This window comes from Papilio machaon, chromosome 17 (genome assembly GCF_912999745.1).
Source record: "Papilio machaon chromosome 17, ilPapMach1.1, whole genome shotgun sequence".
Taxonomy (NCBI): domain Eukaryota; kingdom Metazoa; phylum Arthropoda; class Insecta; order Lepidoptera; family Papilionidae; genus Papilio; species Papilio machaon.
Genome location: NC_060002.1, coordinates 4,135,670 through 4,159,628, shown reverse-complemented (window position 1 = coordinate 4,159,628; position 23,959 = coordinate 4,135,670). Strand labels below are relative to the sequence as shown.

The 23,959-nt window shown below is 33.1% G+C and overlaps 2 protein-coding genes across 2 annotated transcripts; one reads left to right on the top strand and one right to left on the bottom strand.

Moving 5' to 3' along the window:
• On the bottom strand, positions 1–6,926 carry LOC106721453 (serine/threonine-protein phosphatase 4 regulatory subunit 3). The gene is made up of 10 exons (XM_045682002.1): positions 6,820–6,926; positions 6,099–6,511; positions 4,960–5,895; positions 4,668–4,860; positions 4,298–4,440; positions 3,616–3,791; positions 3,188–3,378; positions 2,746–2,931; positions 1,642–1,748; positions 1–174 (listed from the first exon to the last, which is right to left on the bottom strand). The coding sequence occupies exons 2-10, from the start codon at positions 6,393–6,395 to the stop codon at positions 1–3; spliced, it is 2,403 nt and encodes an 800-aa protein (XP_045537958.1). The 5' UTR covers positions 6,396–6,511; positions 6,820–6,926.
• A 694-nt stretch (positions 6,927–7,620) lies between these two features.
• Positions 7,621–13,490, top strand: LOC106721454. The gene is made up of 11 exons (XM_045682001.1): positions 7,621–7,795; positions 8,055–8,170; positions 8,254–9,044; positions 9,307–9,525; positions 9,724–9,884; positions 10,341–10,453; positions 10,637–10,883; positions 11,355–11,499; positions 11,767–11,874; positions 12,116–12,205; positions 13,303–13,490. The coding sequence occupies exons 2-11, from the start codon at positions 8,139–8,141 to the stop codon at positions 13,488–13,490; spliced, it is 2,094 nt and encodes a 697-aa protein (XP_045537957.1). The 5' UTR covers positions 7,621–7,795; positions 8,055–8,138.
• The last annotated feature ends 10,469 nt before the right edge of the window (positions 13,491–23,959 follow it).

Genomic DNA, 23,959 nt, shown 5'->3' with positions numbered 1-23,959 from the left:
CTACGCGAGGCGGGGCCGCTTGGCGTCGCGCTCCTCACTGGCGCCCGCCCCCGCCCCCGCCCCGCCCCCAGCGCTCGCCCCGCCCCCACTGCCGCTGCCCCCGCCCCCACCTCCGCCTCCGCCCCCGCCCCCGTCCTCCTCTTCGTCAGAGTCACCGTCGTAGTCAACCAAACCCTGCAACACATGCATAGTTACATAAATTGTATATACGATACGCTGCTTTCGAGAAACATCAAACATCAAGATATGTAAAAAAAGAACATACAACGCATTCAACACTCACACAACAAACAAACAAACTTTCAAAATAAGCATCATTGAATTTAAACCACAAAAATCGTTAATTCAATTAGGCAAAATTACAACTCAATGAAGACACACTCATTTAGAAAAACATTGTAGTTCAGTCCGGATTATTTTAGACAGCACATTATATATATTTTACTAAAACACCCATTAAAATTAGTTATAATCATAGAACATGCAATGCAGAACCAAAATTAAATATAACCCAAAATGAGAAACTAGAAATAGTGTTTGGACTCTTATTTTTATTCTTTATAGATATTATCAAATAAGAATAAAATATATTTACAAGCAGTTGAATTTCATGACACTTGTCTTGACACATTTTCAATTAAATTTCCAAGCAGTGGCTTTTAGGTGTGGCTAACTGGGCTCTGATTGTTTCGCCAGTGTCGCGTTTGACACATTTTATTGTCTCTGTTTTTCAAAGAGAATGTCAGGTGTCAATGAATGTGTCAAGACGGTCAAAATCAACAGTATAGACCAACAAGATTATCTGATCCAGTGGGGATAAGTTAAACTAAATTATAATAACTTACTAGCACCTTGCTGCCAATATAAAAGAGTGTCACAAGGTGCTTTTCGTATTGTATAAACTGACAAGGATATCTGACATGGTTCGCATAAATAAAAACAAATGATTAGTAAATCATTAGCTCCAGTCAATGTCAAAAAACACAAGTCACATGATTTTTTATGATGTTTTTTTATTTTCTACAGCCATGTTGGTTTTTTATATTCTGACAGAACAAACCGAGATAGCAGCGTCTTTCTCATCAGGCTCAGATATCCTTGTTTGACTTTATTACACATAAATCATGCAAAAATATTGTCTAACATTAACTTATTTCATTACATTTAAGCCACACATCAACTCCAATCAAATCTACAAAACAAACTAATTCACTTCACTGACATTTAGTACACACAAAACATTCCAAGGTCACACCAATAAATCAGAATAAAATTACATTGACTTTTAAAGAAAAAAAAAACGAAATTTTAATAAAGGTTTACTATATTAGTAAGTCTCCCTCATATTTGATAAAAAAAAAAGTTAAACTAGCACAACTATTACATATTTGTAGTCTAAATTGACAAAGTTTTTGTATGAAAATTTCACCCATAGTCCGTCAAGCCAATTGGCTACAATCAATTTTAATGTCTAATTAAGTATATTTAAGTCACATAAATAAAATTCAATGTTATTTTATTCCGATTAAATTCATATATACATTCCATCTAAAATAAATTTAAACCCCCAGGTTACATAGTAGTGTAGAGTAGGAGAGGGAACTAAAAGTTTACCTTATTGAGTAATCTGGGCGAGGATACCTGAACATCTGGGTGCGGAGGCTTGCTGACTGCAGCCGTCAGCAGCACACGCCCCGGACCGTTCACCGTCTCCGCGTTCGTACACACTTTCTTCTCAACTATTTTACCTGAAATAATCATAAAATATACTTTAATATACATTGTATTATACGCTACTACTGTTTGCATAGACAATATGACTTTATTTCTTATTTTCCTAACTAAACGTTCTCATAAATGAAATTAAACCTCAACAAATCAGCAGCTCATTATTGGGGGGAAACGCACTGCGCAGCATGCAAATATAACTTTAAGCCATCAAAAATATAAACACAGTTAATAAATTACCAAGATAAACCCTAGGTCTAACTTTTTGTTAGATTTGACAGCTAAATACAGCACAATATGATGAAAGCTTAAATACTTTCTCTATTAAAAAACTCATTGCAATTTGATTTCGGTCTTCAATCCAAAACCTTAATGATTTTGATGTGTGTACTGGATTATCTTATCTTACTCTTTCATCACAATCTGAAAGGCCTCTGTCAAGGTCTGTATGCAAATCTTATCTGGTAGCTTACAACACATGTTCTAATCTCATTACTAATCAGACACTTTAATTACAGAAATGTTTCCTATAATAATACATTACAGGCAAAATATGTTTAGAGCGTCGGTGGCTCAGGGGTTAACCACTTGACTTGCAATCTGCAGGTCCTGAGTTCGAAACCCGTCATGTACATTTATCAGACGTTCTTACGGTGAAGGAAAAGAGACACATATCTTTGAAGTTCTAAGATAAAATTCAAAGATATCTGTGAAATCAACCAAACCAGGTTAGGGTAAGCTCTTAGCCTCTCGGTGGGGATGTATAGTGTGCTGATGATAAAAATATGTTTAATCATCAAGTTGTAACTTGCTTCAATCCGTATAAACCTAAAATGTAGTGTATTTTATCAGCAGTTGATTACATTATAAGTGTTGTTCACAATCCCTTAGACTTAACAATTAATTGCCATAGTCAGTTAATGACTTCAAGTAGATTTATTATAGAAAATCTACACTTAAGGGACCGTTTAATGCGCCCTATTAAGTGAGTCTGAGTGCTATGCTATATGTACTGACCGATTGCATCGAGTGCGTGATGCGTGTTAGGATGCTGCGCGGCGTCAAGGGGCGCGTCATCGTCGAGATCATCCTCGTCATTGAACCACATCTCCTCCTCATCATCAGGAGTGCGCGCCTCGCGCCGGTAGCGCGTGCGCAGCAACGACGGCACCACCGCCTCCGCAACTCCCACACTACCGCTCACTACAAACGACTCATGACGTCACAACACAGCTAAGAGTTACCGCTATTTTGTACAACGTCACAGTAAAATGACCATTCGGTCACATAACAGTCTTATATAGACAAATAAGTTCTAGTTAAATATTTGACTACTTGACATTTATACTTTTTAAATCTTAAATTTAACATACTGTCTGTATAAACTTATATCTGTGTAACAATGTAAACTTATTTTTCTACCACTTTTTTTGGTTTAAATATTTTGAAATCAACATACCTCTGTCCCTTTCTTTTAGCTTGTCCTGATGTTGGTCATATCGGGTCTTTAAAGCTTTAAAAGTTTGTACATATTCAACATCTTCCAAGATCTTGCCATAGTTTTCCACAACATGAGAACACAACGACTTTATGTCTTCTAACTTTATGAACTCAAATAATTCTAAAATAGCTGAATCTAATAAGTTGTACCTGCAAAATGACAGGAAAAAACATTTTATATGAGCAATTCTTTATAAAAACTAGCACAAATTTAAATTTTATTCTTATTGTGTTAAATTTTTAGTTACTTATACAAATAGTAATAGATATATTTATAAGTGACCAAATTACTGATTAATTTGCAAATTTATTCAAATTCAACAATTTTATTTTTTTATTTACTATGTTCTATATACAATATATTTAAGTAAAGATATTACGACTTACCTGCCATTATTTCTAAGAAAAGCATCTATAACAGGTGCAAAAAGGTTTCCCTTTATGATATATCTGTTGTAATACTCATCTTTGAGTGCTATTATTCTCCTCATAAACCTCAAAGCTCCGAGCACCAAAAAGGTGTGTGTTGATCGCATTAGCACCAAAATGCGACGAAGAAGGTCCTAGAAATTTTACATTAAACATAATTAACTATTTATATAGAATAAATCAACATGACTGGACAGTAGCAGTAATACCAAGATTGATTTTTTTTCTATCAAATTAAATTTTTTTAAATTATATTAATTTAAAGGTTGGTACATGTATAAACTGTGTAACAGCCACAGATGTAAACGCAATCATTACGCAATTTGGTATTCCTTCTCTGAATTTTATTTATAAAGCAAGGTCAAAAACATTTTATCAACAATAGGTGAAATGATCCAACATCAAATAACATCAGAAACACACGAGAAACTGCAGATGTATTGAGAGCTTTTTGAGCAGCATTTTATGCAGTTTCAATATTTAAGCTGTCTCAAGGTCAACTGCGCAGTACCCTCCCCTAAATCCCTTTACATTCCACACCTAAAATTGTGTTCTTAGCATTGATTTTTGCAAAGTTCTGAGCTGCAAATGTACACACCAACATTGATAAGTAAATAGTGTTATGTTTTTTTGCACTTACCTTATTTAATATGCAAGTTTTGATATGATATGTGTGATGTTCTACACAAAACGCAAGAAGTTCAAGCACAAGGCCCAATAGTTGCACTGTATGATAATCTTCTTTCAATGGCTTCTCACCTGTTGTATTTGCCAGTAAGGGTGCTGAAAATTACATATTATTGTTACATATACAAATAAATAAATAAATTTAAAACCTAATATGTCAATTTTGTTAAAAAATATCAATTAAACACATGTTTGCATGTATTTCTTTCTATGTAAATAAGTTTTAAAAAAAGTTCCTCTAGTGAGTTCTAGAATGGGAATGAGAGATGTTTTAAAGTCTTCCTGCAGTGAAAAAAGGATGAATACTTTAGAGTAGATCTTACCTATAAGTGTTTGTATACTGTGCTTATAGAAGAAATTTAGAAAATCTGCCTTTTCACTCTTGTTTACTGAAGCAAGCATACTTTCTGGATCCAGGAGTATACGGAGCACACCCATTAACTGTACTGCACCTCCTAGTTCTGGATCTCTGTCTCTTAGCATTTGCTCTATTACTATGTTTAATAACATTTGCTCCTGGAAACAAGTTACAGTAATTTAGAAATTTAATTAATCAAATGAGATAACTTCATGTTTTAAGAAAAAGCCTTTTCAAGTGTAACATATTCAACTTACCTCTTCTGTATTGTTTGCTTGTTGTAATGTGTAATCCCTGACAACGGATGGTGAGAACTCAACAATGTACGTCAAGATATCTATAGAGGCAGTCTTCGTCTTTTGATCATCTATACTTAACGTTATTTCTAAAGCTGGCAGGATACCCAATGTAACTAAAGTCTTATAAAAAGCATCTTTATCTTGCGGCTGTAAGTTTTGTGAAAAATTACAAAATTCTTTTAAAAATAGTACCAAATCCCTTCTTTTTGAGTCGGGTGTCTTACTATCCATTAGTAACTTAAACAAATCTGTTAAATACTTGTCATCTTCCTCTATAAGTTTCACTATTTCAACCTTATTAAAAAATATAAAACTGGACAATGTGCTTAGCAAATTGTCTTCAAAAACTGTAGGTGTGGGTAGGACAATGTCCTGAATGTACTGTACTCTGTAGGTTTGATGAATTTTTGATAATAAATCTTGATTTTTAATAGGAATGGCCTCACGAAATTTAGCTAATTCCTTCAAGTATTCTCTATGTTTTTTCGGTTGTGGCAAACTTGGGTCATATTCAAGACAACCAACCACATCAAATATAGTGTCATCTGCAAACATTGTATCAAAAAGAGTATTTTTATTGAGGAGGAATATACTTTTGAAAATTTCATAGAGATGATGCAAGCCTTCAATGTTTTCGATGTCTTCACACATACGAAAAAGATTTAATAGTTTTTTGATATAATGCTGACTTTCTAGTGCTGCTGCTAGTTTGTCCTTCCTTGCTGGTGAGACTAAACAACTGTTTACTAATTCACTGATGTCCTCAAGGCGCCCCATCTCACAAGCTGGGAGTTCAACTGGCTGAACACTGTCTGACATTTCATCAAAGCGCTCATCTTCAGATTCCTCCACAATGTCTTGTGTGATTTCCACTGATGGGTCCTTTCCTTGAACCTAAAATTTTCCAAATGTATATAAACTTCTTGTATAGTTAAGGTAATATGACATTTAGAATGTTTTTTTTATAAAAAAAAAAGTTTGTAAACAGTAAGCTTACTTAGGTAAGTCAACAGTAATTTAAGTTAGGTGAGGTTAATGTTGCTAAAAAATGTATACAGATGAAATAACAATACCAAGAAATAACTAAAAAATAATACCTGACAAATTTTCTCCCATATTTCATCACAGCCAGCCTTTTCTTGAAAACTGAGCGCTAAGTCGAAATTATCTCCTTCTGACCAAACAATCAATGTGTCTTGCTGCTTTTGGTAAGCTGTGTCCGGCTGTATTTTGCTTTCTAAAAGAAGGGAACCATCTGACTCTGCCCTAACCAACAATGATGTACCTTTCAACTTCTCTACGTAACATGACGATACGTGACCGGTTCCTCTATCATCCCATTGCCGATCGGCGTTCAGAGCGTAAAGCTTTACTCTTCGTCGGGTATCTGTCATGATAGTCAACGTAACTATGACTGTATTCGAATAATAAATCAAGTATTATGGCGCTAATATAATGCACCCGATTTTTGTTTTATTTAACTCCCATTTGTAAGAAATCATGTGCACTTCTGTAACAAAACATAATATTATAAAACAAACTTAAAATATATTCAAATCGGGTGGCTAATTGCTGTAATTAAAATCAGTCATGTAATAAGGTGGTGTTTTACAACGTGAATTCGACACTAACTTCATATTTCCATTCTCAAGACGTTAACACGCTTAAGGACACCTTTGGATTATTTAGAAAGGATTTTTTAACTTCACATGACAATGGGTCGCTGAATTATCGGAAATCACAAACAAAACAATACAATCGTACACCTTTCACCGCACATTAAGCACTTAAATAATAACACAAACTCATAAGACATACATTGAAGTACGTTGTTATGTTTCCAAAAATAGTGTATTTACCGGATTACACATTACAGAATCGTCCTATTGACGTACCTTCAAAATAGTACAACATCAGATTTCGCCATATTGGATTCACAACAACGCTTCGAAGACGGGGTTCACAAATCGAATTTAGAAGAGCGGCAAATTCAAATTGAGTGGTAAGTTGTTTCACAAAATAGTGGAAATATACGACGCTTATCTACTTTTACATAAAGTATTAGACGATAATTAAGTAATAACTTGGTTACCAAAAAATAAATAATAATTTAAATGACAAAATTGATTAATTACAAGGAAGATTTTCCGAAATTAGGGAGGTAGAAATTTTCAAAAATGACAACTCCGTAAGTTCAATTCCGCCAATAGGAATTGCCATTAATCACAGCGAGCCAATAAAAACACCTTTAAATGACAATTTTATAGCTGCCAAAGTAAAAAAGTGTCAAAATTACTTAAATTCCTTCGTTCATTTTTGTCCATAATTTTTCGGTGGAAATAAAAAAATCATTCGAAAAAAAAAACGCAAATGATTATTTCAATTCATGAGATAAAGGAACAATCGAACACTTCCCTCTCAACAAAGCAATTAACTTGTAGATTAAACTACAGAAGATTTGGGAGTGAGAAATGTTCATTTTAATCTAAACAAAAATTTAAAATATAGGATAAATATTTTAATACTGACAAATAATTAGGCACTATTTAGAACTGAAAACATTTATAAAACATTCTTATTCCTTAACTTGAACGCACCGCGTTCATGCAGCCTGCCATTTGGTTTGGTGTATTCTGTCATTCTTTGATGTTATTGAATAAAACTTTGTTTAAAATAAAGTCTTTATATAAAACCGAATTGTGTTAAATAGAATAAATAAGCATAAAGTTGTGATATTTACTTATATTGGATAAGATTTAGCGCAAAATGTTTGGTGAATCATCCTAATTATAACGTAAGAAAACTCTTCGTTATTCTGTAAAAGATTCTTAATATTAGTATACTTGCCTTGTTTTGGTTGGACAATCAGTTAAGGAATAATAGAATTATAATAATAGCATCGTTTCTTCCAATTATTTCACTTTTTTTATGAAAATATAATTATTTGTATTTTTGACAGATGTCAGATTAATTGTCATTGTATTAAAAATTCTTATCATACATGTTTTTTGTTATTTAAAAACAATAATAAAATTATACTGACTGTTCTATAGTATGAAGCAGAGGGACCAATTTATTCAAGTTGCATTTTCCCAATTACAATTATCTACATGTTAAGGTTGTAAAATGAACACAGCATGTCTTATTTGAGTACTTCAGAAAATGTGGGGTAAGTTTTGTTTGGATAGATGATAATACCCAAATTAACTAAGTGAAAGTTACAGTTAGTGTAATCATTATTGTTAATTTCAGTTTCAGCAGTATTCCCCAAAACATATCAGATGCAAGTTGTGCATCACAGTACAAAATGGCAGTTGACGGAGTATCAGGAAACTGTGGTAGTGAAGTGAATATGTTTATACATGACAGTTCAGGTGATGAACAGACATATATCCCACATCTCAGTGATAATTTCTTCCATAGTAAATTTAAAATTGATCCCAACGATCTGTACACATTTCATGATTCCGATGTTATCGCTAGTGAAATTACTGTCAGTCATACTGAAGATAATTTCATTTTCTCCGATAACATTGATATTAAAAGTAAGTTACTTGAAAGTCCCAATAAAGATTTGGACTTGATTGGTGTTCTTACAAATGGTGATATTAAGGAAGAAATAATTGAAACAAAAAAGGAAACTGTTAATGGACATTATCCTATAAAGAATAAAATTCAAGTTAATCTAACAGAAAGTAAAAATGTTAATACCAAAGTCCAGAATACTAAGATACAAAATAATGTCAACTTAGATGCAAGAAATAGCATTGTCGCAGAAAGTCGACCTCCGACTATCAATAATATAAAGGTTATAAATAAAATCAGCTCCCCTTCCCATAATGTTAAAGTCAGTATTAATAGTGTTAATTCAAGCAATGTCAAATCTATATCAACTGCAAAATTATCAGCACCGGAAACTTTCCTTGATGTTTTCAAAAGGGAACATGGAGTTGTAGAAACTCCAGCGACGGTTATCAAAACTGAACCCGTTGCAATATCAACTATAAAAGTCCCAGCAGCACCTATCAAAAAACCAGCAGCAGGTAAGCTAAACTTCATATCTATAATTTTATTAACATTTATACTTGATTGACAAATGAGCCACATTTTGGTAACTCAGGTATCACACAAGTTGAGTTTATTAATTTATTTTTATTTTAACTACCACTCTGTCTTTAAAAAGTATTTTAACACAATGATAATTAAGGAAAAAATAAATTTAAATTCATACAAAAAAAGGAAAAACTGTATAAAACTGATAATTTTTTGTTATAAAATTAATAATAATTATTTTTACGTTTTTAGCTAAAACACCTTCATCAAAAGCAAAACGTGGACGAGGGCCAACCGTCCATGAAGCCTTGCAACGGATACCCACACAGAATAAAGTGATAGCCCTTGCAAATACATCATGGCATGCACCCGGCGAAGAATTATTTCAATGTGGTCCATTAGATGAGAAAAAAGGAAACGCATTTAGACAAGTTGAGACTAGCAGCAGTGATGATGATATCCCAGATTTAGGTATGGTTCTAATCCTAAAGTACTTGGATCTAATAGGCTTTGTTACTACTTCAATTCATCATTCAATTCAAAAGAATATATTGAAGTGAACATCTAGGTCTAGGTCGAGTCAGTAATACTATCAGTGTTGATTACCTACTCAATGTTATAAAATTGCAACCCGAGTAATCGCTTAAGTTAGTATTTTATTTGATGAAGATGTAAGTTGGGGCCCTGTGTGCGTGGAGGAGAGTGCGGCGGAGTCCCGTAGTGCACGTCTGGCGCTTCGCCGTGCTGCGCTAAAGCGGCATGTGGCTCGTGCGGCTGAGCTACGCCCTGTAGACTACAGCGAACAACGTGCACTTGCCACACTTATCAAGGTTAGGTTAACACAATCTTTAGTGGCGTTTATTGTTTACTTAGTGTTTTCCTCTACTAGCTATCGTCTACGACTCCGTTCGCTCGGAATTAAAAAACTTAATTAGTAGTGTTTTTCCAGATTATGATGTCAAATTTCATTAAAATCTGCTGAGCCATTCTGCAGATTTCTTCTAACAAACATCCAAATATTTGCATTTATAATATTAGTGAGACTAATTGATGTAGCAGTAAGTTTTTGTTATGAGGAGTATGAAGTTAAGTTGTGGCTTGGCACATATACTATTTTATTTGACTTAAGCAAATAGTCTGTTGAGATCTCTTTTGTAATCTTTGTTTTTTTTATTATATTTATTTTATTATATTTTCATTGTTTTATACTGTTATAAAAAATATGCGTAAGCAAGTTGTGTTACTATGAGTAAATTTCCACTTTAAAGTATGATATTTGTATACAGAAACAACTAAGCGAGTCGTCGACGTGTCGTCTTCCAACACAGACTGTCAACCACTTGCTGGCCATGCGCGGCTTACACAATGTTCTCTCCTCAGAAGATAGAAGGAAACTACGGTATGTAACGTTTATATATCTATCTCAAAAATATCTTAAATCCATAAGATATATTTTTTTATTTATTTACAATGTTTATTGTTAAATGTGCGGTTCCTTTTTAGTTATTGGTATTAGGATTTGATTTGGTTACATGTACAGATGTTTATAAAATTCTAGTGAATTCTATTTAATATCGTGTAGTGAATCTGGGTGGTGCGGGGGTGAGAGCGGGCGGAAGGGTAGCGAGTTCGGCGTGTGCAGCGAGGAGAAGTGCGCGCAGGGGGCGCTGCCGTGCGCGCGGCACTGCTTCGCGCACGTGACGCTGGCGCCCTCGCAGCGGCTGTACGCGGCGTGTGCGGCAGTGTTCGCGGGCGGGGACCGCTGCAAGCAGCCGCTGCTGCCGCTGCACGATCAGACTCCGCTCTGTACCGAACACGCATGGAAACGAGTGAGTGTTAGGAACACCTGTACCATAAATTTCTCATAATAACTGTTCAATTAGGATGACTATTTAATGACTTTGTGTGTAAACAAAATAATTACGTCACTATAAGGTGGCTAAAAATTACAGATTTTCAATGTATTATGTACTAATTACTTTTTTTATTATTATTGTTGCGCCGAATTTATCATACTATTTATTTTGTGAATCTTTCGTTTTGATTGATAGTCTAAATTAAGTAAACAGATAAACTTCAAATTCCATACATGACGGCCATTATGATATATGACGTTTCTAGTTACTTCATGACAATTGTGAGATAAAGTGAAATAGTAATGTAAAATAAGATTAGTTAATGTTAAATTATGAAAATGTTTTTTACCAGATGTATTTTGACTTTACGAGTTTCAACGTAAATTCGCAATGAGATAAAATTCATAACGAAGTATAATAAAAGCAAATACAATAATGTGTCAGGACAATTACGAGCAACTGAGCCGCGAGTGGCGGCCGCAGAAGGCGCGCCGGCGTGCCTGCCCCGCAGCCCCGCGCTCTCCGCGCCGCGCCAAGCGCCGCCGTCGTGTGCTGGCGCGCCGCCCCCAGCACGCACACTCCCTCACCGGTACATCTCTCTCTCTCCCTTTCTCTCTCTCCCTATCCCCCTCTCTTCCTTTCTCCCTGTCCCTCCCTTTCACTCTATCTCCCTCTCTCTCTCTCTCTCTCTCTCTCTCGCTCTCACACACTTCCCCCCTCTCCGTCTCATGTTTATAAGCTACTTCGTTGGTTTGATTCCGATTTTAGCATAAAAAAATTAAGCAAAGAAAAATATAAAAAAAACTAAAGTTAAATAAATTTATGTGTGTATGTCAGGATGCATTATTGTGTACAGAGATCAACATATGTTCCAACTCCTCGACATACGACAGTTCTGAGGACACGGCAATCGGGGGATTGAGCGAGACTGAATATATGAGGACTTCAAGTGCGCACGAATTAGGTATGTTTAAACAAAAGAACACGATTTACATTATGCCAGTACAGTAAGACAGTAGCGACGGCTTAATATGAGCTGTTTTATCTCACTGGCGCCAGTTAGTGTTGCCGGTGCAACATGACACAGATGATAGACATCAAGTGGATGTTTTTTTCTGATCTCTTATCCTTTCTTATTTAGAATTGGTTAGAAGGGGAGGTGGATTAGCAGGGAGAGGTATTTCACAATGTTTTTATGTTTGCAGAAGTGGAACAAGTTCCACCGGACGACATATTGGATCCATCCGTCCTAAGTCAGATCCCTGATGAGGCTTTCACTGAATTTTTTAACCAAGGTATGTTCATGATTGCATTTTACTATGTTCATTATAACAATAAAAAAACTTGTGAGCCGTCATGGGACGCCTGGCAGATGTGAAACATCGTGTGTGCAAGTAATATGCATAAAATATTAAATAAATAACATAAATGAATGAATGAATGAGTGAATGAATGAATGGATGAATGAATGAGTGAAGGAAGGAAAGGAATGAATGAGTGAATGAATGAATGAATGAAGGAAGGAAAGGAATGAATGAATGAAGGAAGGAATGAATGAATAATAATAAATAATATTAAATATTATTAAAATAAAAAGTATATATGTATATGTCGGCGCCCGCGCGCCACCATATACCGATCGCGTCATTCGATGCCCCCACTCTCCCCACTACTAGCTCTGCCACTATAAAAGACGTGCAACATTATTTGAAAGGCAGTCTTGGCTCTGGCGTGGCTCGGTGCACTAGTTGTACTTCGCTTGCTTAACCTAGACGCTTCGGATAGTTAATTTGTGGAAACGAATTAATTATTATTCCGGTGCTATAATTTGGTTCCTAGACTAATTATACTCGGTTATTATTTAAGGCTAATTTATTGAATTGTTACTTTGGGACATAGTTTAGTTTAATGGTTAATTAAATGTCATTAGTCCTGTGATTTTGCTAAAAACTATTATAAAGTTTAAAGTAGCTTCATTCTTTTAACTATGTCCGATCCTCTTCCTACATATATATATGTCTACCTCAGTATAGCTTGGCGACCCGTCGCCACGGCAAGCGTCGCCACGCCAACAATTCGGTTTACAAGTGATCCTATAGATGTTTCACATCAAAAAATATTTATAATTTAATTGGTGATGGTCGAGAAAAATATCCATCAGCGTACATGTCTGGAACTAGACGAAGCGAGATTGGTGTGCCTGGATCAGTATAATTAGTAATTTGTCTACCTATTCGGCTCACCGGATGGCACAGGATCGATCATGACCATCATTGAGAGGTGCCTATGCCCAGCAGTGGGCATCATGAAGCTGAAAAGAACAATACCTCACGGCTGTGAAAGTAAAATTAATTTGTTGAAACAATTCCATAAAGACAGTTGTATTGTACAGCGGAAGATGTGTCTACTTTCGGCGAGGGTTCGGAGCTGGCGGCGGCGCTGGAAGCGGTGCTGGAGGAGCGCGGGCTGGCGGAGCGCGCCCTCGACACCATCTCGGACTGCTTCGCGCCCCCACACAGCCCCGCCCCCGCTCCCGCCCCCGCCCCCGCAGACACACAACACAATAAACTCAAGGTATAGTGCTTTTGTGTGTGATTAAATGATGTGCTTTTACTCCAATGATGGTACTCACCATCTCCTTCTCTATCTCCTGACTGTACTCCTGATCTATGTAACCTCAATAGCTATATCTGTATCTACATAATTATAGCAGAAACATAGGTCAGGAGATATATATTGAGGTTACATAGGTCAGGAGTACAGTCAGGAGATATATATTGAGGTTACATAGGTCAGGAGTACAGTCAGGAGATATATATTGAGGTTACATAGGTCAGGAGTACAGTCAGGAGATATATATTGAGGTTACATAGGTCAGGAGAACAGTCAGGAGATATATATTGAGGTTACATAGGTCAGGAGTACAGTCAGGAGATATATATTGAGGTTACATAGGTCAGGAGTACAGTCAGGAGATATATATTGAGGTTACATAGGTCAGGAGTACAGTCAGGAGATATATATTGAGGTTACATAGGTCAGGAGTACAGTCAGGAGATATATATTGAGGTTACATAGGTCAGGAGTACAGTCAGGAGATATATATTGAGGTTACATAGGTCAGGAGTACAGTCAGGAGATATATATTGAGGTTACATAGGTCAGGAGTACAGTCAGGAGATATATATTGAGGTTACATAGGTCAGGAGTACAGTCAGGAGATATATATTGAGGTTACATAGGTCAGGAGTACAGTCAGGAGATATATATTGAGGTTACATAGGTCAGGAGTACAGTCAGGAGATATATATTGAGGTTACATAGGTCAGGAGTACAGTCAGGAGATATATATTGAGGTTACATAGGTCAGGAGTACAGTCAGGAGATATATATTGAGGTTACATAGGTCAGGAGTACAGTCAGGAGATATATATTGAGGTTACATAGGTCAGGAGTACAGTCAGGAGATAGTGACTGTACTAAGTCATTGTGGTAAAAAGAAAGTCAATTAGCATAGATTGTAGCCGACCAATTCAGTTCATAATGGTAGGTCTCAATCAGAAGAGAAGATTAACCACACTTAATATGAAACCCTCAACTTTATGAGTTAAAAAGGATTTTCTAACGACACCTAAGAGTCAAAAAATTGAAAAGTATGTTTACTAAACTAAATTTTTCGCTTTATTTTTATTATATAACTTAATTTAAATTTTCCTAGCATTGCATGTTACATGAAGAATGTTTTAGGTAACAATATTAAATTGTATTTCCAGATGACAGCGACCAGTCCTTTAAACGTGGCTATGTCACCGAGTGAGCCGTCATAACGTTGTAATAAATTAGTTAAGCTAAAATAAACTCTATGTTCTAATGATTTAGGAACAAACTTATCTGTAGTCTCAAATGATGGTTAGTTTTTCTTCGCGCTTTAAATTTGGTGTACGTGTGTAATGACGTTGTGTAGGTCACAGAGTAGGTATGAAATAGACACGACACTTCCATACAATTAAAATGGGCTCTTGATTTGATCTACTTAAATATAAAAAAAAATATATAGACGGCTATAAAATCTGTCCTTTTTATATTATTCTATAAAGGCTCTTATTAAAACCACAATTTTATACTCGGGTTCTGTCTGACCAAGAATATAAAAATCCTGCCTAGGGAGCATTTCAATCGTCTATTTTGTTACATCACATTCTGATGTGGGTGTGTATTAGTTCCATATTTTTCCTTAATATGACGAGGATTTTTGGAACGAAGTTCCTTATCGCGCGTTGTGAAAGGGGGCTAGACGGAAAAAATTCTTACGAAAAGTTGTCACGACACTTTTTTGCTATAGTAAGTATGTTAACGACGAATGAGCGCTACTTCACCATGGCAACGACGTGACAATATATAACGAAAATTCATAGAAATAAAATGTACTTCTTGTGAAGACTTAAGTTTTTTATTCATAGAATAAACATTGGTTCCTTCACTAATTAATTGAAAGGAACTTCGTTCCATCCGGGTGTCCCTTGACACCTCTCAAGTTTTTTATATTTCTGGTTAAACTATACAAAGATATCAATTTGGTTGTATGGAAGTTTCGATTGTTCGTAGTGAAATGTTTGTGAGTATTAAGAGTTGGTGATGATAGGCTTTAGTTGTATAAGAAGATGGTTTGTGATTACGAAATTACAGAATTCACGGGCGTTTATTACGTACAGCTTTAATATGCCAAGAAAAGTTAGGAATTTAAAAAAAAAAACTTAGAATTAAAAAAAAAACACTTTTTTTTAAACTCTTGTACTAATTTTAGTTAACAAATCATAATGTAAAAGTTGAAATTCGAATTTAATTAAACCTAATTTTTTTTAAATGATACCTACAAAAGAAAATTTAAAAAATATCTCCAAAATGAAATTGCCATTTGATGTATTTTTAAAAATTAATTTTAAATTATTATCATTTTCTCATTTAATAACACAATACAAAGAATTATTATAATTACTTTAAATATAAAAAAAACGGATACCTTCATACATTTTGATACGGTTAAGTGTTGCTTTTAGTGACATTTAACGTAAAGGCCATTTTCCTCTCGTAAATTCTATTCAGTTAATAAGTTTCATAAATAAATTGAACAGTTTGATGTAAAACTATTCTAATTTTTATCTCAATGTAAGAAAATTTCTAGCATTAACAATGTAATAGTTAATTTAAAAAACCAAAAAAAAAAAACGACTGATTCTTTCATCATTTATTTATCACATATTTATACCTATCACATTTCCCGGAAGAATACAAATACACAACAAAGACATTTCGATGTTCAATATATGTCAAGTAGTCCAGGTTTTATTCAGTGGGAACATCAAATCGTCATACTCCTATAGTCATGCATGTACAATCAAGGAATTTGGCGGTGTTCCACTTTAAAAGCTATAGTCGTTTGAACGATCGGTATACATAGAGACAAAGACGCGAAACCAATAGGAGTAAGCTTTTAAATGTATGACAAAAGGTCACGTGGTACACGGCTAATTTATTTTTATTATTATCTTATAATTTGCGCAACTTACTACTACATTACTTATTTGTAAAAAGAGGCGGAGTTTGTCTCGTAAGATACAAGAATTTTTTCCCGTAAGTGGAACACCGCGAAAAGATCTGACTGCACATACATATATGTTGATAAAAAAAACTTTACTTTTCGCTCAATTGGCAATAAAAAGTGCCTGCCAAATCTTAATACATATTTCATATCCATAGATGTTTTTTTCTTCTTTATGAATTTGAACTGAAATGAAAAAATGTGAGTAAAATTAAAAACATTGAATTTTATCATGGCATTAAAATGTTCCTATTTTTAATCGATGTCTTTTAAATAGATTAGTTTAACGATAGTATATTTGTTGTAGGGATATGCCTTAGTGAACAATTTGTAGTACGAAATTGGAAACATGTTATTATAAGTTTACACTGACGAAACATTTTAAATTTCTTCAGAAATATGGTTAAAAAACATGTTTTGTTTTTATAAATGTTTTGGCAGAAATAATTAAAACGAACTTTGCGCCGTTGTGTTACAATTTACATTTCTATATTTATAATTTAATCATTTAAAATAATTAAACACACCATTGTCTGCAATTTAATACATTTTATGAAAAAGAAAGGGTTATAGTTTTAGAATGAAAGCGCCAATAAATTTTTTATGAAAAAAGAATGATCCACTAATTTCTATAAATGGATAGGTAATAACTTGAATATGATAGGTTTAGCTTCTATCAGATTTAAACGCGCTAGTTGAAGTTCCTCGCGATATCTGTTATTAATTCTAATTCTCACCACTGCTACCAACCGCAACCATCAACGCCAAGATGGCGGAAATCAAATAGGCACAAAATACTACGGTTTTAGCCTGTCCATGTATAGAGATCTGTGGAATTACCCCAGAAGTCCACTACAGTGACTAATACATATTGTCATCCCTTTCACTCTTTTTGAAAAAAAAAAGAGACAGCTATATATATATATATATCGATACAAGTTACAATAGTTTGCTGTTATGTGAACAATATTTAAATCACATTAGCAAGTTTCAATCTTAATGAATGGTTTATTTTATTTTATATTCTTCTAATTCATGATTTGGGTATTTTTTATTATCACAAAATATAGATTATTGGTAAATTCTAGTAGCAAATTTAAAGAAAAATGTATTTAAGTATAGTGAAATTCAGGGAAAATGAGAAATTAATAACAAACCTATCTTAAAATTGTCACTTTAATCAGGTTTTAATCACGGAATTATTAAAAACTAGCAGTTGCCCGTGACTTCTTCCCCGCGGAATTAAAGAGAAGTCAACGAAATTAAAATCCAGTGTTAGGGTAGCTAATAGTGAAAGAATTTTTTAAATCGATGGAGTAGTTTCAGAGCCTGTTCAATGTAAACAATCAAATCTTTCCGTATAATATTAGTATAGACAGACATGTTTGTATCATAAATTAAAACACTGGAAAGTTACAAAAAAATCGATATACAATAAATGACATTGTCAGCCAGTGTCATTTGTAAATCTTTGTCTTTTTCACAGAGAATGTAAGAGATGACAAAATGTGTCACAGAAGTGGAAACACACAGTTGTTAATAATTGCTGATAAATTAATTCAAGTATTGAATATTATTTCTTATTTTATTAATTAAATTTGATGTCGTAGTTAAATAATATTATAACTTGGTAATCATTTTTGTAATGAATTTTCAAAGTATTTACTCGCAAATAATTATCGTATAAACAAAAACAAAGTAAATGATCTTCCTTATTAAGTGATCAAAATATTTAAAAACACAAAAACACAATTATTTTTGTGTTTTAGTGTTTTTAGACACAACTTTAGTTTTCATCAATTTAGGATGCAATATTTTAAATTCAATTGTAGCTTAAAAATTGTATCAAATCATTTTAGTGCGAATTTCTTGTTTAATTTATACTATATTTTTTAGTAATAACTTGAATACTATACATCATCTAACAGTTGAACAAAATTAAGTACAGAAGCAATTGATTAACTTAGTTTATGTTGAACTAAATATGGAATATCTGACTCGAAGGACCAATATAATTTGAGGTTATATTTTACGCACGTTCCTTTTCAATTCCGATGTGAAACAAATAATTTGACAATAGTTTAAACAATTTGAAACGGTAAAATAATAACTTATTAATGTGTAAAAAATGAAAAAGAGTTACAGAAATGATAGTAACACCTGATGTCTGATTGCGACTATTGTCCTGTCTATAAATTTAGTAAATTTATGTCACGTCATTGCAGTTTTATCCCTGAGACATAAATTATATTTTTAAAATTCATTATTTATGGTTTACTTTAAGAGATATAACGATATAAACAATCGTTTTCTTAAATATACATGATTGAAAATTACTTTTTAATCCAGTATCTTATTCTATTTTATTACTAGAGTTATGGCAGATTTTAGTATCAGTTAGACAGTTGTGATGACGTCCACACGGATGTGACGGTGACGCTCCCTTTCCGCCTCTAACAAAATACTAAGCAACCACAATAACGTGATACTCCAAAGTATAAAAGTATACTACGTACTTTAGTCTTGTTGAACACTTATTTCTGCACTGTATGCTCAAGAATGATACAGCCGTTACAGTCTTGAAGTGTCACGTTATTGTGCCCGGGTAGTATATACTGTATATGTATATTAAAATGAATATCGGATACGCTTAATTCTCTATTTGCAGTACCTGCACTTTCGTTTTGTAACATTTATACATAACAATAGCGTTAGACATTATGTAGTTATTGTAATTATGTATTTTTTAATCGCTAGTTATTTATTCTTTGTACTTTTGTAGATGAATTCGAAACCGACTGCTCTTAGGGAGATTAACGTATAATAAAAATAGTTTAAGTGAACATTTTGCACTTTAAGTTTTAAGTTTGTAACTTAGTTTGTAACAGGACGGGGGAAATATAATTACACAATTGTAGCTGATTCATTGTAAAAAAATATAAATACCATATTTTTATATGCACCCATCGCCGTGTAAAGATACGCCATAGACAAGACATATATTTTCTGTAATAAAACTTATATACAATACTAATTAAAGCTATAAACATAATGGTACTTGTTGCAATATATTTTACTTGAAAACTAGCAGAAAAAATATAAAATTTTTAACTCTTTGGCTAATATATTACAGTAAAGTTTTATGTAGCAATATATTTATGTAAACAATAATCTAGATCGAAAAACTTGGCATAGCAAAATATTAAATGACCTTCATTTTTATCCTAATCTTCAGTAAGAGAATAGTACCCAAAAAGGGGCTCCTTTTCGCTTCAAATGAATTTCGGGATCCGCCATTTACAAAAAAACATCGTTAAATTTATTTTAAAATATTTCTGTCTCAAAACAAAGGTCTCTTGACGGTTGAATTGTTCGTTCGCTACGTATAGTGTTGCTATTTAAAATGGTTCTTGAATTGTGGTAGTATTGGATTGTGAAATAATTGTTACAAATTGTTATTGTTGGTATAATATGTTAAGAATTACGATATTATCTTCTTAACGTAGATATATCTGTGTTGATTGGATACTTGTACACGAATTGACCTGTCATTCTATTTCTTCAATGATTTTTTTTTGTGGTAACACTGGTTTTAATGTCATTAAACAGGTGTAAGTAGAAGTTGGTAGAAATATTACGAAGGTAGATTAATAAGTACGTTCGATGTCGAAATTTTAGATAGTTATAAATTGAATGAATGAAGGAATGCGCTTTGTGGATGAACTAAAAAACTGCTACCTCTTGAAATGCCTAAACATGTCCAATACGTGTATTACAATGTTTAAATAAAAATTAAGGTATTTTATCCATTGTTCTGTTTCCCATTTTATTGCAACCCATTTATTTTGTATTCTTTTTTTTTTAATTACCATAAAGTTGGACATAAAATCGATTTTGTACTGTCTATGCCTCATCAATTTGGTTTATGGTGAAATAAAAATTTTACACATGATACATGCTCTTACGTATTTCATAACAATTGCTATTATCATCGAAATCCAATATTCTAGATAGTCACCGTTTTTCTCAATATGTATTCAAAATGTGGTTTTTAGAACTTTACGATTTCGGCAGACGGCTTTGTTGGAACGAGCCCTATAGTAATTAAATTAGGATTTAAACTCGAACAGTAAAATATTTTAGTAATATAAAGACTGGTTTATGATTTTATAAAAGTAGTTAACTGATCTTTTCATTTATCGTGAGCGTAATCATATTTAGCGAGGTCATTTAAATTTCATAGTTGAATAGGTGATATACTAAAGAAAAGCAAAACTAATAAAGTATTTTGTTAGTTTGTATATAAGGCATAGTCTCAGCCTCGATTTTTAAACCTAGATATCCTTAATGGTCTTATTACAGAAATAATTGAGTTACTTCTACTATTGATATTTAAACTCGGGTGTTAAAATAAAACACAAAACCAAATGTTTAATTTTACTTTATTATTGTAAATTCTAAAATAAATCTTTTTTTTATTTGTTGTAATGTAAAAATATAGCTTCTTTAAATGTCAAAATTTTGAATATGTTTAGGTTCATATTCGACGTTGTGTAGATGACTAAATTTTTCATTTTCCGTGACTCTTCACTTTCGAGTAACTCTTCCCTTATTCTTTAGTAAACATTCTAACTAAATGAAATAAAAATAAAGTTCTTTCTTTTAAAATATCCGATATATTAGAACATATTTTCAAGTATCGAAGCTAGGAATATTCAAAAACTCTCCAACTTGAATCAGCAGATGTCCAACATTTTAACCTCAAGTCTCCATTGACGAAGTACCTACACAAAATAAATGTTCAGATGTTAGAAAAATTACATTAAAAGGACAGGAAAATTTTACAGTATGTTGACAAAATTAATATAAAAATATATTTAATAAAGATATTATCCAACAATAACAATAGTAATGAAGACAACAGAATCACTGACAACTTCCATGATATAGTATGCCACAGTTCTAATTAAGAACTCAAATAATAAAAAAAATGTAACAAAAACCATAACAAAATACAATTAAATATATATTCTTTTTTTTTTGCTAGTTTATCACAAGTTTTTTTTTTTGTAAAAAATATAACAAAAAATTACAAATATCAACTCTTATTCATAAAAAGATTTAATACTGAATAATATTTTTGTTGTGATTACAATGTACACAAAGTAATTTGAAATTTACATTGAAACTGATAATCATCAATCGAGTGGTCAATTATGCAGACGATTCATTTAGATCGTTATTTAGGGCCCCCCTTAATGTCTCTGAGTGGTAGTACGATAATTATTGGAATAAATTTAACCCATCTAACACAATAATCACTTACTTCATACCTGATATACGCAACGGTGCGAAAATTCCGTTTAATGTGTACTGTTTGAAAAACACACAAAATATATTTTTGTAATAAGAGAAGCATTTTTAGTTGTAGTTTACATTTTGTACAGATTGTAATTTTGAAAATAATGAAACATCATTCTGTAAGTGTGGTTAAGTATCTATTTATAATTAGTAGAAAAAAAATAAACGATTAATTATTACGTTTTCGAGTTTTACTTTCTTGTTTTTCCCATCCGTATTTTTTCTTAAAGTATCGAATTGGATAAATAATTTTGTGACTGAAGTTACAATGCCGAAAGACTATTAAAAGTTAAAGTTTTTCTTTGTTTTTCAAAGATCAGGATGACTTGATTGTATAAATACAAGTGCTTCAACAGTGAAACTGTGACGACTCGTACTATGCACGCCATTTTTAGGTTCATATAAAAATCTTGCTTATATTATAAATACGAATGTTTAGATGGATGGATGGATAGATGTTTGTTTGAAGATATCTCCGGAAAAGTTCAACGGATCTCGATGAAATGTGGCATAGATGTCACAGGAAGAACACATAGGTTACTTATTAAGTTTTATTTTCCACGCGAACGGAGTCGCGGGCGACAGCTATGTTATGAAAAGGTAACGTATATTAATGGGTCTGGATACGTGTACAGCTGATGCGTTGGCAAGCTTCCCGCGAATGCACCTGAAAATGTTTTTACATTTATTTCAGTCCCAATGACAAATAACGCAGCGGCACAATGAATTAAATAATGCTATTTTCACAGTTATCACTATTTTCGCAACACCGCTTGAAATAAAAGACGTGCCAACGACATCTTGATTAGGTTTTTACATTTTTAGAAGTTAGATTTTGTAAGGGAAAATTTCGAACTTACAAACATTTTTGTCAAATTAATGGGTGAACAAAGTTGCAGTTTATACGCATAATTAGAAAAGTAGTCTATTATTATGCGCCAAATTATCTTCTCGCCAAAGTCCTGTTGAAATTGGTGCAGCCGTTGCATAGATTATCCGAAACAAACGCGGTCTTGTAGACAGATAAAAATTTTAAAAATTGGTTTTCCATTATTAACTACTCAAATACATCATGTGTACGAAATATGAATTTATTTCGATTTTACATACAGACACTCTAATTTTATTAATATCTAAAGATTACATCGTTGAAATACATTTAAGCAATGGAACCAATCTTAGGTATGAAGGAGCTCTGAAAGTTAAGAATTGCAGGTTAAAGTTGAATCAACATGTGAAACTATTACAAAGTAAATTTTTTGACGTTGTGAAAGACAACTACAAAAAGGAAACATTGTTGCTTATCTCAACAGTTTCTCTTATTTCGATGCAATTGGTAAATTTTTTACACAAACAATAAGTGCATTGTTTTAAATTTTTTGTCCAAAAAAGAGTAATTTATTGGAATGAAAATATGTAAAATAGGAAATTTTAAAAATAAACTTAACAGCATAATATAATTTATAAGGAATACAAAACATCACGTTAATTATTGATTTTCTAGTTATGTAAAGTCCCGAAACAGAAATACAAAAAAACTAGTCAAATTACTTTTAGTCATATAAGAACTCTTAATTTACTAAAAGCTTTAAAAAAACAAAAATTAGCTTGATTTCTCTGCTAGCTGCAATGGAGCCACTGTCGTGCAACTGGTTTCTCCCATGTGGACGTGGAGTTACCGACGACTGAGGGTGAACGCAGAAGCAGTGGAGTTAGTGGCTGTTGTCACATTACAAACAACCAGCTAACCACACTGCCAACGAGTTCTACCCTACACACCAATACCATTGTCAATTGTCACTTTACCAGTGTCATTTTTCAGTTTTCTGGCTAGGACACCACTTCTCTCTATTTCTTCATGGATGGCAGTTCAATCTTCAATGCGTTTTGCCTAGACTAGAAAAAAGCTAGTTAAGAATTGTGCATTATGTCCGGTTTATATTTTTCCTGTTGTAGTCCAACGTTGATTTAAATTGCTGGACTGGAATAATGTAAACCGGGCATTACGTGAAACAAAGATATGTGATAATTTGTAATTCCAAGAAATGGAGATGATGAAGGAACAGTTACGGAATTGGATAATTTCTTT